At 40.2% G+C, this 18,459-nt stretch overlaps 1 protein-coding gene across 1 annotated transcript in view; it reads left to right on the top strand.

Annotated features, from left to right (window-relative positions):
• IL20RA (interleukin 20 receptor subunit alpha) overlaps positions 1-18,459 on the top strand; it is a 32,880-nt gene that overhangs the window by 12,408 nt on the left and 2,013 nt on the right. Inside the window, exons 2-6 of the mRNA XM_068985293.1 lie at positions 5,268-5,403; positions 10,677-10,855; positions 12,204-12,379; positions 12,949-13,093; positions 17,219-17,358. Coding sequence (XP_068841394.1) covers positions 5,268-5,403; positions 10,677-10,855; positions 12,204-12,379; positions 12,949-13,093; positions 17,219-17,358 — 776 coding nt within the window. The remainder of the gene's footprint in view (positions 1-5,267; positions 5,404-10,676; positions 10,856-12,203; positions 12,380-12,948; positions 13,094-17,218; positions 17,359-18,459) is intronic.

Genomic DNA, 18,459 nt, shown 5'->3' with positions numbered 1-18,459 from the left:
TTTTTAGAATGGATTCAAATGTATTCTTTTTAATGGCTGAGTAATACTCCATTGTGTATATGTACCCCAGCTTTCTTATCCATTCATCCTTCCCCAGCCACTGCAATTATATTTCAAGCGCTCTTAAAAAGTGAATCGTCTCAGCACTGTTTATAATACACGATTCACTTTTTAAGAGCACTTGAAATATAATTGCAGTGGCTGGGGAAGGAGGAAAGAAGAGTTAATATTTTTCAGGAGAAATAATTTAAAACTTAAGACCAAAGAAAATATGCCTTTCCTTTTAGCATGAAGTTAGAACAATACTTCATCTGCTGGAAGGCAGAGACACTACTTAGCTCTCCTTTGGTGGAGGGTGGGATGAGATATTTACAGCTTTGCTTCCTGAAATTGATTAATCGCCCTCTGGTGCCCTTTTGTACATCAACTCTTCTTAACCCCATTTCCCACAACAGAAAACTCAGTCAGGTGATTTTTTTTCCTCTTCTTTTGGTCTTACAAGGTAGTAAAGTATTTTCCTGTTTTGAAAGACATTTATATGTGGCAACCACTTGCCATGAGCTGCTCTTCCTTCATTAAAAATATGTTGAGTATCCCTTGTGTACAGTGCAAGTTTCCCAGGGTTATTTCAAGCTATCAAGGTTTGGTAGTTCAGACTGTATCACCCTCATTCAGATGCTCATGTGAGGGTCCTGTTCTGTCTTCATGACGTATGTGAGCCAAGAAGTGGTTCATTCAGTTCAAAACTATTTGCCAGGCACTGGGGATACAAAGGCTCTTGTAAGACATGGTGCCCTGTGTCAAACAGCTCAGAGCCTGGTGATTGCTTCACTGCTTCAGCTGCAGAAAGACAGATGGGGCTGGAGACTTTCTCAGGGCAGAGCTGGGCAGGGCTTCCTCAATGCTGAGGTTCCCAAGTTAATGAGCCTGCCAAACTTGAATGGCCCCAAGGGGAAGTCCCCAGAAGCGGCCACATTTGACTGTTCAGCCTCTTACAGTCTGGTAGTTTTCCTCAGAAGTGCATGAACATATTGTCCATAAAGGGTAAGTCAGAAAGTCTCAGCCCCAGAAGACAGAGGTTTGGGTAACCATGAGACCAGTTACCCTCCATGAGTTCACGCTGAAAACCTCACCATTTTTTACTGGTGTTCATCGAGTACTAATTTATGCATTGATTTTTCCCACAGTGTAATGAAATAGAAATACCTTTTACTGTCAAGCATATGATTAAAACTGCAACATATTTAGACAGTGACCTTAGTATTATCTTTGAGGCCATTAGGAAAATGTCATACCATTTCATTACACTTACAGAAAGGTAACCATAAGATAACTCTTGGAACTAATGCAGCAGCCACACTTTGTGAAACTCCACTAATGAACTTGTCAAAGACTTACCCATTTCAAATGCCATTTATCTATTCTCTTTCTACTAAAGGACCAAGAGGAGACAAAGGACCTTTTCTTTATGGTGCTGTAACATAGATGAAGCTGGGCTAGAAGGCTTTCCCAAAGGCCAAGATATAACGAGAGGAAAATAAACACAAAGAGGGAACACAAGTCTAAATGGCATGACTTACAAGCTAGAGCTAACTCATCATTACTTGGGAGTTCATTAAGTGGCTCCTCCTTGCTGACCTCTCACAGCTTCGTTAGGGTAGAAGCCATCTTTTCTGTTGTTTTTCACACTCCATTTATAGGCTGTATTCCCTGTGTTGTAAAATATATCCTTGTAGCTTATCTTATACATAATAGTTTGTGCTTCTTAATTCTCTTCCCCTGTATTGCCCTTCCTCCCTCCCCACTGATAACTGCTAGTTTGCAGAAGCCACCTTAATTACCCATAATCCAAGGGGACCCCGCCTCAAGTCTCCCTCCCATTGCCCAACATTCACACCCCCATCAGGAAAGCTCAAAGGGAGCCCAAAATTCTGGTCCCTTTCTGAGGTCTTCTGAATTTCACTTTCTCTTGAAAGAAATGCCTCCTACCCAGTGACTGTCATCAGAAATGCCCAGTCCCTTTTAGGGTATACCATGCATACTCTCCACAATATCACAACACAATCATGTCATTAAAATAGCACAGGCCAATATTCATTGAATGGAGGCACACAAGGGAAAATAAGGCGTCTTCTAGTTCCAAAAGATATTTAGGGAGAGAGTACCAAAATTATAAAGGGTATGAAACAGCTAAGCAAGTTAGGGGTTTGCAGGTAATTTGGTGTGACCAGTGAACATAGTGCATTTGGCTGAATACCATAAGGAGAGGCCAGACCAGACTGTGGAGATCCTTGTTCCAAACCAAAGTTGTGGTGGTACAGCACTCCTAGAAATAAAATTATGTGTAACAATCAAAAACTTTGTGATTTGGGATATTAAATAGAAGAACTCTCAGAAGATCAGATCTGTACTCGCAGGCCATAAATCTATGTGAACAAAAGCGCTTTTGTAACTCACAGATCAGCACATGACTCCTGATATCAATGTGGGTATGACATATTTTCACTTGGATGTTGATTAAATTATCTTATCAGTACTGGCAGGTTAAGAAAATGCCTTATCTCAGTTGGAACACTTATTCAGGAGTGTTTTCTTTATGTTTCTCCAAACTGGAAACAAATAGTACCTACGACTTTGTAAAGATGATAACACCACAAGGAAATACTAGTTATCAATTATGCTTTTTTTTAATGTGCTATTTCTCCCCCTCAGAAACAAGTACGAATTCTATTTTCTATCATTCTTTTGCATCATCAAAAAGGCAAATATTCCTTGATAAATCTTCATCTGTTGCTGTAGCTTACAAAACAGGCATTGAAAATAGAGCTCCCAGCTGGTGCCACCCCACTTTCCATATCCATAGCCAGCATTTTGGTGCCAGCTCAGCCATCCTCATTGGGGTTGCTGCAGTTGTGGTCTCACCCGTCTATCCAGGTCTATTCTTGCTCTCATTCAATCGTTTCTCTTCTCAATAGTGAAGTAATCCATTTGAGATACAAATAGGCTCTTGACTTCCACTGCCTAAAAGGCATCAGTGCTTTTCTGCTGTATTTCAATTATATCCCAACTTCCTTTCCAGGGTTTACAAAGTCGGGGGTGACGGTGGGAGATCTAGCCCCTTTGAATTTCTTCAATCACAATGTGGCCAGTAGCCTTCACTTTTTCCAGCCGCACTGACATTTTGACTGTTCCAAGGCCATGGTCTTTTTGGATTGGCATTTCCCCACCTCTGGAGTCTGCCTGGAACACTGCCCTCCTACCTCACAGCTGACTCTTAAGCCCCTATCTAAGTAGGTTCTGTGACCCACGACTCCAACCTTATTCTCTTCCATAGCTGGGTCACCACGTGCTTGTTTGATTTTTGACTTGTCAATGGTGTCTCTCTTCCCACTAGTCTTGGATCTCCACAAGGCCAGGAACATACCTGCTTATTCATCATTATGTATCCACATGGTGGCAGCTGTATTAGTTTCCTGGAGCTGCCATAACAAAGTACCATAAACTGGATGGCTTAAAATAACAGAAATGTATTCTCTCATAGTTCTGAAAGCTAGAAGTATGAAACCAAGGGGCTGGCAGTGCCATGCCCCCTCTAAAGCTTCTGACGGAAGCTCCTTCTTCACTTTGACTAGCTTCTGGTAGTAGCCAGGTTTCTTGACTTACAGATGTATCACTCCAATCTTCCATCTTCAAGTGGTGTATCCCTATGTCTTCAGGTTTTTTTTTTGTTGTTGTTGTTGTTATTTTAGGGCTGTCCCTGAGGCAATGCTTTGATTTATTGACTAGAGGATATCCAAAACAGATACATTTTCTGCCTAGGAAATCTATAAGATAACGTCAATACAAATGAATCTAAAGGACAAAAGCTAAGGATATTCTTCCCCCAGAAATAGTGTACCAAACAGCAACATCCATTTTAAAATATATTTCTATTAAAGATGTTTACTACTCTGAATCCTTATTAGTGTATTTAATGGATTGGCTAAAAAGTTCATGATAAGATGTTGTGGAAGACACCAAATGAACTTTTTGGCCAACTCAATATAATGTGTTTAACAGAGCATTTATCTTTTTTAAAAAATTCAAAAAATTGTTGCTGTAACCCTCACTTGTAATTAAAAGTCTAAGAAGTTTTCATTCTTCTCATTGGTTTTTAAAATGTTTTCATAAAGATGAAATGAAACAACTAAATAGAACATTTTTCAAGATTTCGACCGCAGCAGTCCTTTATGACATCACTGGATGTGAAGGGAACCATTTTTTTCTTCCTCCATTTAACTTGTGTTTTTTTTTTAAGTGATTGATTTCTGTTAGTTTCTCTAAGTTTTAGACTCTTTGTTGTATTAGATACTAGTGCTGGGTAACAAGCTACCTCAAAACTTAGCAGCTTAAAGCAACAAATATCATCTCTCAGTTTCTGTGGGTCAGGAGTCCAGTAATGGCTTATCTGGTGGTTCTGGCTGAGGGTCTTTCACGAGAGAATAGTCAAGAGTATATATGAGAGTATAGATGACTGAGGCTGCAGTCATCTGAAAGTTTTACTGGGACTGGAGGATCCACTTCTAAGCTCACTAATGTGCCTTTTGGCAAGAAATTTCATTCAATTCTTCTTGGAGCACAACTGAGCAACTAAACCACCACATAGCATTTCTAGAGGATCGCTTAAACAATTACAAAACACTAATCAAAATTTCTGTTGAATCATTGAGCATTAATGATTGATAACACATTTCAGGGGGTAATTTATTTCAGAAAAGCAAAGTGGTTTAAAACAATCATATTATTATTTCTCACAGTTCTGATGATTAGCTAGGGCTCAGCTGGATGGTTCTTCTGCTGGCCTCTCTCAAGGCATCTCACACAGCTTTAGTCTGAGGCAAATGGGGCTACAGTGTCCACAGTGGCTTCATTCTGGCCCCTTGGCTGGAAAGCTGGGCTCAGCTGGGATGCTAGGACAGCTGGACATCTCCCTTGTCATATGGCCTCTCGACGGTTTGTCCAGCAGAGTAGCCCACTTTTTACATTGCAATGCAGGGCTTTCAAACGAGCAAAAGTGAAAGCTCGCAGGCCTTGTTAAGGCTCAGTCTCAGAATCACTTCTGTTGGTTAAGGAGGGTCATGAAGTCAGGTCGGGCTGGAAGGAAGTTCACAGAGCACGAGTACTGGAAGGTACTGCTTCTTGGGGGCTGTATCTAGAGACCAGCCACCACAGGTTAGGTCTTCCTTTCTCTCCACTAAACCCTCAATTCCCCTCTACTCCTTTTTCAGTTCCCTGTGTCTCTGGTGATCTGCATAAACCTACAAATGTCACCTTCATATCCATAAACATGAAGAATATCCTACAGTGGAACCCCCCAGAAGGCTTACAAGGCATGGAAGTTAGTTATACTGTGCAGTATTTCATGTAAGTCGATTCTTTTTCTTTGTTTTATTTATAAAAGCAAGACTTAGACCCCTATGCAAAGATTAACAAACCATCTATTACATTAAATGAGTGTTTGAAGAGAAAGAGAGATTTTAGATATTTCCTGTTAAATTATCTTGTTATGTTTTGTTAGATTAAATTAGACAATAATGTCTTCATGTAAACAGAGTGTTGAGTGCTTAGGCAAGAGGAAATATTTAAATGGAGAAAAGAAGTTGATCAAAATGTTATTCTGTGGCTGAGTAAACAAGGAGATCCATCACCTCTGAAACATGTAAAGTTATTAGAATTACAGGGTATTTTTAAGTGAAACTGAGTACAGAATTCTGTACAACTCATGGTTTGAATTAAAGATAGTAATGAATGGACATTTCCACTTTTCACCTCTCCCTCAAAACTCATGACAAACAAGAAAGAATGCAAAATGATGAGCGAATGTGGGGTAGATTGTCACTCCCATACCCATTCACCTAGTATTTAAAGAACTGCTCCTTTCAAAGAGTAATTGTCCCAGAAAATCCAGTAACCTATCCCTAATTACTGAAAGGGAGAAAGAAAAAAAAAAAAATGAACGTAAGTTAAAAGTTCCTGAAAGCTTTCTTGTGGAAACAGAAAGAAAATTCAGACAAGTAATTGTCTGTAGTTTTGAGTCCATAAACAACGTGGTCTCTAATGGTAAATGTCAAAGAAGAGATAAACAGTCAAAGAGAAGAAGATTCTAAGACTCCAAGAGGAAGAACTTTTTTTAAAAGCAAGATGGCAGAACTTAGGAAGAAGATAGAAAATAAAAATGTTTTATGGAGATGAAAAATCTATTATAGCTGATAGCAATAATTGAACAGGTAATAATGACTGTCTGGAATTGCATATTATAAATGCATGCTCTGCCTAGGAAAATTTAATAAAAATAATAGGAAGACATCCTGGTGAAGTTACTGAACTTTGAAAAAGTGACATGATTTATAACCATCATAGTAAAAGCAATGATTTCTATCTGCAACACTCAGCTGATGGCAGTGATACATCTTCTGAGGGAAATATAGTTGTGACCTAAGACTCCCACCAAGTTCAACAAATGTATTTTCAAGCAGATGGAACTTGGGATATCACTCTGCTGAGACTTTCTTGCAGAGAGTTGGGAAGGGAAACACTAATTAAAGAGGATCTCCAACTGAAAGAGATAAAAAAGAACCTAAAGAATCTTAATAATGACAAGATTGTGGCAAAAAAGATGAGTAGCATGCACTGAAACCATCTAAATGTAGAACTGAGTCTAAATAGCAGTGAGAAATGTGGTTACAGACGTTCTTTGAATGTTTGAACTTAGTAATATAGCAAATCATAAGGTGGGGAAAGACTGTATGTGTACTAGCTTTTATAGCACCAAGGTATTATATGTGATCCAAAATGAAAATGTTATCATTTGAATAACTAAACTCTCAATATCTTTCATATATGATTTTCTTAATTTAAACTATCTTATTAAAAGATATTAAGAACTAATATCTTGTGGTGATGAAACGTTTGAACTGCAGTGATTTATTTCAGTTTAATTTCTTTCTCATTAAAGTTCAAATCAAGTTAAAATTACTATTTTTATTAAAATCATAAGTATGGCATAATCGAGTTTTTGTCTATGTATTCAATTATTGAATCATTCTTCTGGGTACATATAAGCACAGTGAGCTGTACAGAATCACATGTACCAAATGTTTCAGGGTAATGGGCTTCAGGATAATTTATTTATCTCTCCATTATACTTTTTTGATTGTGTGAGTTTAAAAAATGTACCATGTTTACCAAAAAAAAACCCAATAATGTCATTTTTGTCTTTGAAAAAAAAAATATTCTGACCATTAAAGGCAATAGAAGACTTTGGCTGCTATTCACAATGACCTCGTTTATCTAGACCCTCATGCTCATTGCCAGTGTTTCTCAGGAACCAGTATTTTAGGGAAGAGGCATCGCTCTGTCAAGAGAAATGGCTCGTGAGCGTGCCCTTGCCTCCTCTTCCGATAGGTGGAGCAGGGAGCTTGCTCTGTTCTTCATGTGTCTGTGTGATTCAGAGAAGGATTTTTTTAAAAAGTCATCACTGCTCTGAGAGCAGATAATTTAGATTATTTGCATTTCGAAAAAGAATATTTGAAAATAAACTTTTCATTTTGGAATTCTTACAGCCCCTGAGCCTGCGGATGGCACACAGGAATAGAGGGTAGTGTGTGTCACCAACAGACTCCACGCTCGGTTCCGAAGGCAAACAGTCCTGGGTTCACAGCCAGGCTGTGGACCTAGCTGGTTATAGATTATACATTTTTACTTTTGAGTGAAGCTTGTTTCCAAGTAAAACATGAAATTTTAGCAAAAGTTTAAATTATATCTACATGAGGAATTTAACGCAGAAAATATAGTGTAGCATTAAAAGCACAAGTTTTAGCATCAGAGAAAGCAGTTCAAATCCCAGCCATGCCTGTTCCTAGTCAGACTAACTTGAGCAGCTCCATTAACATCACTGAGCCTCAATTTCCTCATCTGTAAAATGGGATGAATATAATGGTACCCACCTCCAAGGATTATTATGACTATTAAATGAGATAAAGCTTTCAAATCCTAAGCACGCATCCATGCTTAACAGCACTTGAAAATGTTTCCTGCTGTTACCAGAAAGCAGTCAGAGACCACCTAGAGCCCCACATGACTTTTGGGCATGGAGAAACATTATTGCTGTAGCATTTATTGTGGGATTCATGTCTATCATCAGCTTGTCAAACTTACAAAGCATTTTATCCAGAACTTGGTCAAGAGTATTTCTCCTTCATCAACATCTACCGTGGGATGCTGCACCGGCTTTGGCAGAGTCAGGAAGTTTGAGAAGAAAGGGTCAAATAGGCGACGGCAGTATTTTTCTAGCCACTAGTCAAGACCTGTTGGTGAGCCATGAAATCAATTTCGAGGGACATAACTAGCATGGCAAGGTTTAGGATGGTGTGGAGGGGATTAGAGTAAGAAAATAACTGAGTACCTGGCATGTAGTAAAGTTGTATGATCTTATGAAACGTTTGTTTTAGTATACGAGATAAATGTATGAACTGTATCACACTGTGAGATGTGTTTCTTTCTGTGGCTCACCATCACAGAAGGTGACAAAAGTATGAAAGCCCCTTGGCATGGTGATTACTTGAATTGTAGAAATAGGTCAACAAACTCTATTTCTTTTTTTTTTATGTGAACCGTTTTTGAAGTCTGTATTAAATTTTTTACAATATTGTTTCTGTCTTCTGTTTTGGCTTTTTGGCCAAAGCATGTGGGATCTGAGTTCCCCAACCAGGGATCAAACCCACACCCCTTGCACTGGAAAGCAAAGTCTTAACCACTGGACCGCCAGCGATGTCCCCAGATCTAACTACACTTTTAGTGTTTTCTGGTAACTATGCTGCTGCTGCTGCTGCTGCTAAGTCACTTCAGTCGTGTCTGACTCTGTGCGACCCCACAGACAGCAGCGCACCAGGCTCCCCCATCCCTGGGATTCTCCAGGCAAGAGCACTGGAGTGGGTTGCCATTTCCTTCTCCAATGCACGAAAGTGAAAAGTGAAAGTGAAGTCGCTCAGTCGTGTCTGACTCTTAGTGACCCCATGGACTGCAGCCTACCAGGCTCCTCTATCCATGGGATTTTCCAGGCAAGAGTGCTGGAGTGGGGTGCCATTGCCTTCTCCTCTGGTAACTGTGGTGCTTAGGAAGCAGGAGATGTTTACTTTCAGGACTCTGTTGCCATATTCTGAAAAGGGAAGATACCTTTAAGCTTTGGCAACACTTGATAAAGTTGGCAATTCCTCCTCCTCAACACGTAGTCTTCCCTTGACTTTTGTGATGTCTGTTTTTCTTTCTCCTTCTCCCTCTTTAGCTTCTATTTCTGAGGGTACTTTGCATCTCACCTTTAAATGTTGATGCTCCTGAAACTTTATCCTAGGCTTTGCTTTGTATCCATGGAGAATTTCATTCATGCCTGTGCCTTCAATGAGCAGCTTTATGTCACTGATTTCATAATCACGCACACCTTTCTGCTGAGCTCCAGTTCCTTCTGGGCACCTGCATTCAGATATCTTTTACACATATCTTAAGCTCAACATGTCAAAAACTGAACTCATCTTTCCTTCCTCCCTGTCCCCCACTCCCTATTTCTCAAACCCACTCTTCTTTCGCATTCTTGATCTGGATAAATGTTACCACCATTCTACCCATCTATCCTGGACAGAAAGAGCTGTAATGCTTAACACCTTCTTTTCCATCATCTCTTATGTGCACTCAATCACCAAGTCTTGTCTCCTAATATTTCTTACTTTTGTCCTGTCATTCATTCCACTGTCACCGTACTTGTACAAGCCACCTACATCTTCCGCCTGGACCACTGCAGCATTCTCTTCAACTGTTCCCCAGTCTGACACTCATGACCCATTACGTTCTCTCTGCTACCACCAGAGTTACTAGCCCGGCACACCTAATAGCCCAACATGCCTGCTTTAATCCTTTCAGTAGCCTCTCATGCAACCCTGTCTCTTACACTTGGCTCATCCCGTGTCTCTTAAACTCTCAATACCTCAGTCTCTCCCACCTGAAAAATGCTAGAAATACCCCCCTCCTTATTTGCTGTGAGTGTTATATTTTTAATAAAGGAGAGGAAAAATCTATATAAACAACCTCGTCTGCATCATCGTTGTCACTATGATCATCGAAAATGCAGATTTGGAAATAAACTCCAACCTAGTGAATTTTCCCTGGAACCCTTGAAGGCAAGTATATTTTTAAATTTTTGAAAATGTCAAGAAGAATTTCTAAGAAAAAAAATAGTAATTTTTCTTAAAACACCCCATCCGAAACAAATAAAAAATATCCATCAAACTGACCTTGGTATGCATGTGGGCTGTAAACTTACATAGAAAAATTGATCACACAATCTGTAAAATTTATACTGTAGCCCAAGAATAATAATAAAATACATGCTTTCAAATGTACTATCCACATTATAATTCACAGAAAGGAAAGATGATTACAGAAACTCTGACTCATGCTCCTGACAGCTAATGAAAAAAATTGCTAGCAGCAAAAGTCGATTCTTTTTTATCTCAATGACAGGCACTTTTGTTGTTTTGAAGAGAAGGTCTTAAGTTCCATTCAGTTTTATATAATGACTGTTTTTCTTTCCTATTGTAAAGCATGGAAAGCACCTCATTGTTGATTCACAGTTTTCTTCTCAGCAGATATGGGCAAAAGAAATGGCTGAATAAATCTGAATGCAGAAATATCAGTAGGACCTACTGTGACCTCTCTGCTGAAACTTCTGACTATGAACATCAATATTATGCTAAAGTTAAGGCCCTGTGGGGAACAAATTGTTCCAAATGGGCAGAAACTGGACGATTCTATCCTTTCTTAGAAAGTAAGTAGCTCAGTTGTGTATTAAATAAGTACCAAGGTCATCTGACCTAATGTAACAATCTCTGCCTCATAGATAGCCTTGTCCAAACCCCAGTGCTCTGCTTGGCTCTCTTCTGCACTCTGTCCATTAGGTGGAGTGACCAGCCCAATACTGGGTACTTCACCTTACTGTATCTCAGAGTCTCATCTTTAGAAAAAAACGTTTGACCAAGTGTCTCTCACATTGCTCCCCGATCTAGAATTGACACTAGAGGCCAAACTGTCAAATTTTGATTTTGTTTTATCGCTCAATTGAGACTGTATAATTTCAGGAACAACTGAACAGATTTATCTTAATGTTGTGGTTTTGTAAACTATTTGACATATGCCCACAGGTTGACTAAAGATTGTTTCCAGGAGGGAGGCTTAAGAGGGAGGGCTATATGTGTACCTATGGCTGATTCACATTGTTGTACAGCAGAAACTAACACAACATTGTAAAGCAATTATCCTCCAGTTAAAAATAAGTTTAAAAAAAGACTGTTCTGGTCCCCAAACTAAGTCTCTGCTTGTTATAAACTCAGTAGTGTGATGACATAATATCTAGGTATAACTCGGAATGAGGGCAACATCTTCCTAGTATTTGCTTTTTAAATTTTTCCATCCCCAATCTAAGACTGATTCAGCCATAGAGGACCCACTCAGAGCTGCCAGGATGACATTTACAAGTGCTCCCTGAGTTCTGGAGCTGGCACCTTTCCCTTGCTGCCCTTCTAAATCAGAAGTCAGCAAACCAGAGCCTCAGACTAAATACAGCACCCCACTCCTTTCTATTTTTCTACAGGACAAGAATGGTGTTTACATTTATATAAATAATAGTTGCAACAGAGATCACGTGGCCTGCAAAGCCTAAAATACAGCCTGTACTTTTGTGATAAAAGTTTGCTAATCTCTGTTCTAGATCATTCTCCCAAGGTTACATCCCCAGAGGTCTTTAGCAGTGCTTCATTTCTCCGCTGCTGATCTTTACAAACACCTCAAATCTGATTAATGTTATTTATCACCAACTTGTCAGGTCATAGTAGTATTGCAAACACTTTTAATTGTATTTACTATCCTCTAATACTGTTTATCCAAGTAACTAGGAACTACATGTGACTAAGTAAATCAGCTGTTTTAACACTGTATCAGAGTCTGTGACTTGATTATTTCAAAATTTGGTATAACTTGGGTCTAGGTGAGCATTCTGAGGCACTTCAAATAAGAAGATGGGGTTTAGAGCTTTTGATCCCAGTGGAATTATACTGTAGCTTCATTCAAGGTGTTTTCTACATCTGAACATGATAATTCCCTCTCCCCTCCCCTTTAAGCACAAATTGGCCCACCAGAGGTTGCTTTGACTACTGATGAGAAATCCATTTCTATTGTTCTGACGGCTCCAAAGAAGTGGAAGAAAAACCCAGAAGAAAGCTCTATTTCCATGCAACAAATATACTCTAATCTGAAGTATAATGTGTCCATATATAATACTAAATCCAATAGAACGGTAAGCCTGAAATGGAATGGGGGCCTATAATCTGTCACTTTCTGAAGCTAATGCTGGAACATGCAGCCCTGATTCTAAAATTGGCAGCATGTGAATCTGGGAAGGTGTGTTACTCAAAAGTGATGCCTTGCAGGATACAGTTGAAGGTGATGCATAGAAATTTAAAGAGCTACCTTCAGATTTTCCTTACAGAAAGTATCTGCTATGATGTTGTTGCTATCATGTAGAGCGATTGTCCACCTCACTTTGATGGAGAGTTTCTGCTTGCTTAACATCTGCCAGTCACTCTCCAAGAAAGAAAAAAAATATTAGCAAGAACACAGGACAAAGTTGAAGAAGAAATCCCTCCTATGTCATTATTTAGAATTGTTCCCACAATTTGTTCAGTTCCTGACCACGCCCTGCCGAGCTGAAGGGAAAAGTTATTTTAAAGCTGTTGCTAAAAAGAAAACTCATAGTGATAGCGAAGGACTTAATGGTACCTCCATCTTCTATTTCTTTCTGTCGTTATTGTCTGCGGGTTGCTGGAAATCTTTGGCTCTAACTGTGTTTGTAATTCCCTATCCTAGTGGTCCCAGTGTGTGACAAACCACACCCTGGTGTTCAGCTGGCTGGAGCCAGACACTCTGTACTGTGTACTTGTGGAGTCCTTTGTCCCAGGCCCTCCTCGCAACACTCACCCTTCTGAGAGGCAGTGTGTCAGTACTCTAGAAGGTAAGCTTTGAAAATCTCATCTGATCTGCGGAAGGAAACCTGGTAAAACTAGAAGGAAGTGTGGCAGTGTAGACAAGGTTTTGACAAATCCATGTCTACCAGAAACAGGCTGAAGTGAAGGCAGAAACAACCATCCCCAGACAGCCTGGGACTCTGCCTCTGAACTTGACTCACAGTGTTTTTACATCCTGGGGAATTCTCAGTACAGGTCCTGGTGTCCACTGCCAATATCACTCTGCCTTGCAGAAATAGCATTATAGGAATTTTTACACTCATGGTCTTTCTTCTTTAAATCTATAATCACTCTGCTCAGTAGAAGTCCTTTGGGTTTTAAAGAACATCAGATGATGTTATTCCTAGAAACAGACAGTACCCTAAAAACACTTTAAGATAGTGTTTGGCAGTTCCTCCAGAATATAAATTAGAGACTGTATGGGTTGTGTTCAAATATTACTCACTGGCTATGGGAGGGCCTGGGGTCAGCAAATCAGTTACTTCTCTCTCTGTCTTATGGTTGCTTCTCTCTGTTTCCATTTATTTGTCTCCTTCTCATGTTATCTGAACTTGGCTGACAAGGAAGGATGATTGAAGATTCTTGTTCCTGTTAGGAGACTAGAGTTAGGAGCTTGGCATTTGTTTAATTGTTCTTCCCTGAGGGAGGGTCCTCCTGATGGCTTAGACAGTAAAGAATCTGCCTGCAATGCAAGAGACCTAGGTTTGATCCCTGAGTCCGGAAGATCCCCTGGAGAAGGGAATGGCAACCCACTCCAGTATTCTTGCCTGGAGAATTCCATAGACAGAGGAGCCTGGTGGACTCCTCTGTGCACCAGAGGAGCCCATGGGGTCACAAAAGAGTCCGACATGACAGAGTGACTGACACTTTCCCTGAGAGTGGTAAGATCTTGAACTCAAAACATAAAAGTTGAAAATAAATCCTAAAGTTTACCTTCATGGAACAGCTCTTCATCATTCTTCTTCTGTTTCTCTCTTCCAAATGTGCCGGCCTTCCACATGAAACAACCATTTCCCCCCAAGCCTTTTTTCATCACAGCTATGGGACAGGAATGGTGACAGAATCCCTGTTTTCTTCTCTCCTCATGCCTTCCACATTTTGAGATGAAACTGTCCCAGGGATTAAAAAGGGAATTTTGTGAATACATATCAAAAGTGAAAAGCCTTATGTTTGAATCTCCACCCTTATCATACCTTCCCCTTTTAAACAAAGCATTCTCTACCATATGTCCAATAAAATTAAAATGCAAAACAAGCAAAAGGCAAAACAAAGCAGATTGAGGAAATCATTTTTGTATTTGGAAGAGTGTTCCGTTTACTAACAGCTTGATCAGTGGCCAAATGGTAGGAATGAATTCCCAGTGGAAATCATTCAAGCTATCGGCAAAGCTAAAGCAACTAAAATACAGATTAAATGAAATACTTCCCAGTAAGCAGATGGTGGAGAAGGCAATGGCAACCCACTCCAGTACTCTTGCCTGGAAAATCCCATGGAGGGAGGAGTCTGATGGGCTGCAGTCCATGGGGTCACTGAGAGTCAGACACGACTGAGCAACTTCACTTTCATTTTTCACTCTCATGCACTGGAGAAGGAAATGGCACCCCATTCCAGTGTTCTTGCCTGGAGGATCCCAGGGACGGGGGAGCCTGGTGGGCTGCCGTCTATGGTTTCACACAGAGTCGGACACCATAGAAGCGACTTAGCAGCAGCAGCAGCAGCAGGAGCAAGCAGATGGAGCTGACTTTCTCACTAGTCCTGGAAAAGTAACAAAACAACAAGGTTCCATTTCAGGTTCTGACCTTTTCTGTGATCTCCTAGCTGTTGATCAACCCAGGTATCTTTCTAAGACACCACTATGAGGGTCTACTTTTTCAAAAACTTGCTATTACCTCTTTGGGGACTATTCTTGGAAATATTTCTGTTCTCCAAAATCCCCCAATTCCTAAAATACAGATACAGGTTATTAGTTGATTGTTGCAAACGTGTGCTGGTGCCATCAGTCATTGTTTAAGCAGGGTGAGTTTGGTCCAGAGACTAGAGATTGTATTAAGAGGACTGGACTGACTGGGATTGACATATACACACTAGAATAAATAGATAACTAAGAAGGACCTAGTATATACCATAGGGAACTCTACTCAATACTCTGTAATTGCATGTATTGGAAAAGAATCTAAAAGAGTGGATATATGCTTATGTATAACTGATTCACTTTGCTGTATACCTGAAACTAACACAACATTGTAAATCAGCTAAACTCCAATACAAAATTTTTTTTTTTTAAAGAGGACTGGGCTGAGTTGTAGCCTGAAGTAGGAGCAGGTGATAGTCACCTGCCATATCTGCATTATCGGCGTCTTTCTATGTGGAACGTGTAGACAGATGCACTCTTTGGGGTGGAAGAACCTGCAGTTAGACCCATGTACCTGGACCTTTCCTACTGGCATTTGTTGACCAGAAGTCCATGATGCTTCTCTTTCCATTTTTTAACTGGACAGTTAACTGGACAGTAACTTGGCAGCTTGCTCCCAGGACTACGCATCCAGAGCATCCAATGTCTGCATGGATTAGAATGCTCTCAGGACACTCCTGCTGATTGTATTAGTATGTAACGAATGGCCTTCCAGGTGGCTCAGTGGTAACAAATCCACCTGCCAGTGCAGGAGCCACAGGAGATGGTGGGTTTGATCCCTGGGTCAGGAACTTCCCCTGGAAGAGGAAATGGCAACCCATTGCAGTGTTCATGCCGAGATAATCCCCTAGACAGGGAGCCTGGTGGGCTCCTGGGGTCCCTGGGGTTACAAAGAGTCAATAGGGGTCACAAAGACACAGCTAAGCAACTGAGTACACGTGTGCAATGCCCTAGAACTTTCGTCATTTGTGCTAAAGCTGCCCTTTTTCTACAGCTGTATTGGTCACAATTCTCTGGAGAACACAATATACATAATCTTTATATGTATATACGCAAAGAGGGAGAGAAAAAGACTTATTTTAAGGAGTTGAATCACATGATTTTGAAGGCACAGGGTAAATTCAAAATCCATAGGGCAGGCCAGCAGGCTGGAGAACCAAAGAAGAGTTGATGTTACAGTTCTTGTCTGAAAGTGATCAGGTAACAGAATTCTCTTCTCCAGAGGAGTGAGGAGTAATCAAGCCTTTTTTCTATCAAAGCCTTCAACTGATTGGATGAGGCTCACCCACATTATAGAGGGTAATCTGCTTTACTCAAGTCTACTCATATAAATGCTAATCTCATCTAAAAAAAGTTTTCACAGAAGCATCTGAAATCATGTTGAACCAAATAACTGGGTACCTTGGCCTACATAGATTGACATGTAAAATTAACCCTTTCAATTTTCAAGTACCCCATAGAAGCTTAGCAAATATAAATTAGTTACAATGAGTCCTGTCCATCAACCATACAGTCTGATCAGTGGTGATCCAGGATTACTTTTATTAAAACTATTCAGCAGATCTTTTCATTCTGCTGTGGACTTTTAAATTCACCATGCACCTACAGGACAGCAGGACCTGGAAGAGAATTACTGCCATTCCCATCACATACTACCTCAGCCACCTCTCACACGCATCCCCACACTCCAGACCTACCAGAAGGCCTGGCCAACTGTGTGGGATTGTTCTATTTGTTACACAGAAGATGACACCAGTGTTCTTCTCCTCTCCTGAATGTATGGAAAAGATTGAGTCAAATGAGTGATGTGGAAACATGGAGCAGCTTAATGGGATCGTCACAAGAGGGTTTTGTTTGGTTTGCAGTGCTCTGAGTTGCCTTAATACACACTTAACTTCAAATATAAGGACTAGTATGAGTCTCATAGCCAAATATAAACTGTTGGAATATCTGCTGACTCAGGTTGTTAAGGCATCCTTGCCATAAAGGTTTGAGACAAGTCCAGATGATTCCTTAAGGCCACCTATTGTCAGACAGAGTAAGAATTCTGAGATCCCTTATTTAGCTCAAGCTTCTCAGTTTATAAATGATAAAACTTAATTTTTAAACTGATCTCTGCAAAGTCGCTTGACATTAGCAATGTTTTCCCACCCCACCAAATCACAACTATCTACCCCACCTCACTTTTCTATTTTTACAGATCAAACAACAGCATTGGAGGTTAAAATCATCCTCTGGTACGTTTTGCCCATATCTGTTACTGTGTTTATTTTCTCTATGATGGGTTACTCCATGTACAGATATATCCATGTCGGCAAAGAGAAACACCCAGCAAATCTGGTGAGTAAAGGCATTACTGTGGTAAAGGCATTATAACACACCTCCAAGAAGATAGAAAAGGACTTTCTAGAACAGATACCATTCCTTTTATGGGCAGAGTGAGTTTCAAGTTAGAGTTGATGAGTTAAAAACACTTTCTGTACTCGGTTAGCTCATTAACATAACTAAAGAGAAAGATTCCTTTATTTTGACAAAGACTTTATATTTACTGAACAGATTAGACTAGGTCTTGAGATACACAGATAAATTGTTATGATCCATGCCCCTCCAGAGGCTTAAGTCTAGTTTGGAACTAGAATTTTTAAATGATAACATGTATACGCCCGTGGCAGATTCATGTTGATGTGTGGCAGAACCAATACAATATTGTAAAGTAATTAGCCTCCAATTAAAATATATACATTTAAATTTAAAAAAATAAAAATGCCAAATTATAAATAAATAAATGATATGTGAAGACTAAGATGAAAGTGGGTTCTTGGGACTCTTGAGAGTACAGGAAGGGCAGTGGCACCCTACCTGGAAGATCAGAAGGAATTTCATGCCAGGGCTTGGTCATGAATGTTGAGAGAGTTAGGGCACCTGCCACAGGCAGAAAAAATAGCAGAGTCAAAAAGGTGGGTGGATATTTGGAAAACCACATAATATTTCTAAACCATAAGATTCCTGATAAGGAGCTATGAAAGAAGAGACTGAGGGAGTAAGGCCAAGTAATGGGAGAATTGGGGTGGTATTCGAAGGAATTATCTAGCCCAAGGTGCTATTCTTGGGCTTCATTGTGTTTGCAAAACTCTGTCGGGTTTTGGGTTGGAATCATCAGGGTCAATATTGAGTTTTAGATACATCTGGATAGTGTTAAGGACAACTTTAAGGGGAGGAAGCCTAGAAACAAAAAAGCAGCTAGGAGACTGTGAGAGTTGTCCAGGAGAGAGAAGGTGAGAGTCTGAAAGAGGAGAGTGGGAGATGGGGCTGGAGACAGACAGAGTGGAGACACGTTCGGGGGAACGTGGCCAGGACTTCATCACTCACAGCAAGGAGAAGCAAGACGGTAAAAGAAGGAACAAACCTCATGCTTCTACACCATGTACTAGAGGGTTTCCA

Source organism: Capricornis sumatraensis, chromosome 13, assembly GCF_032405125.1.
Source record: "Capricornis sumatraensis isolate serow.1 chromosome 13, serow.2, whole genome shotgun sequence".
Taxonomy (NCBI): domain Eukaryota; kingdom Metazoa; phylum Chordata; class Mammalia; order Artiodactyla; family Bovidae; genus Capricornis; species Capricornis sumatraensis.
Note: the sequence above shows the minus strand (reverse complement) of the source record. Positions and strands in the feature narration are given on the sequence as shown.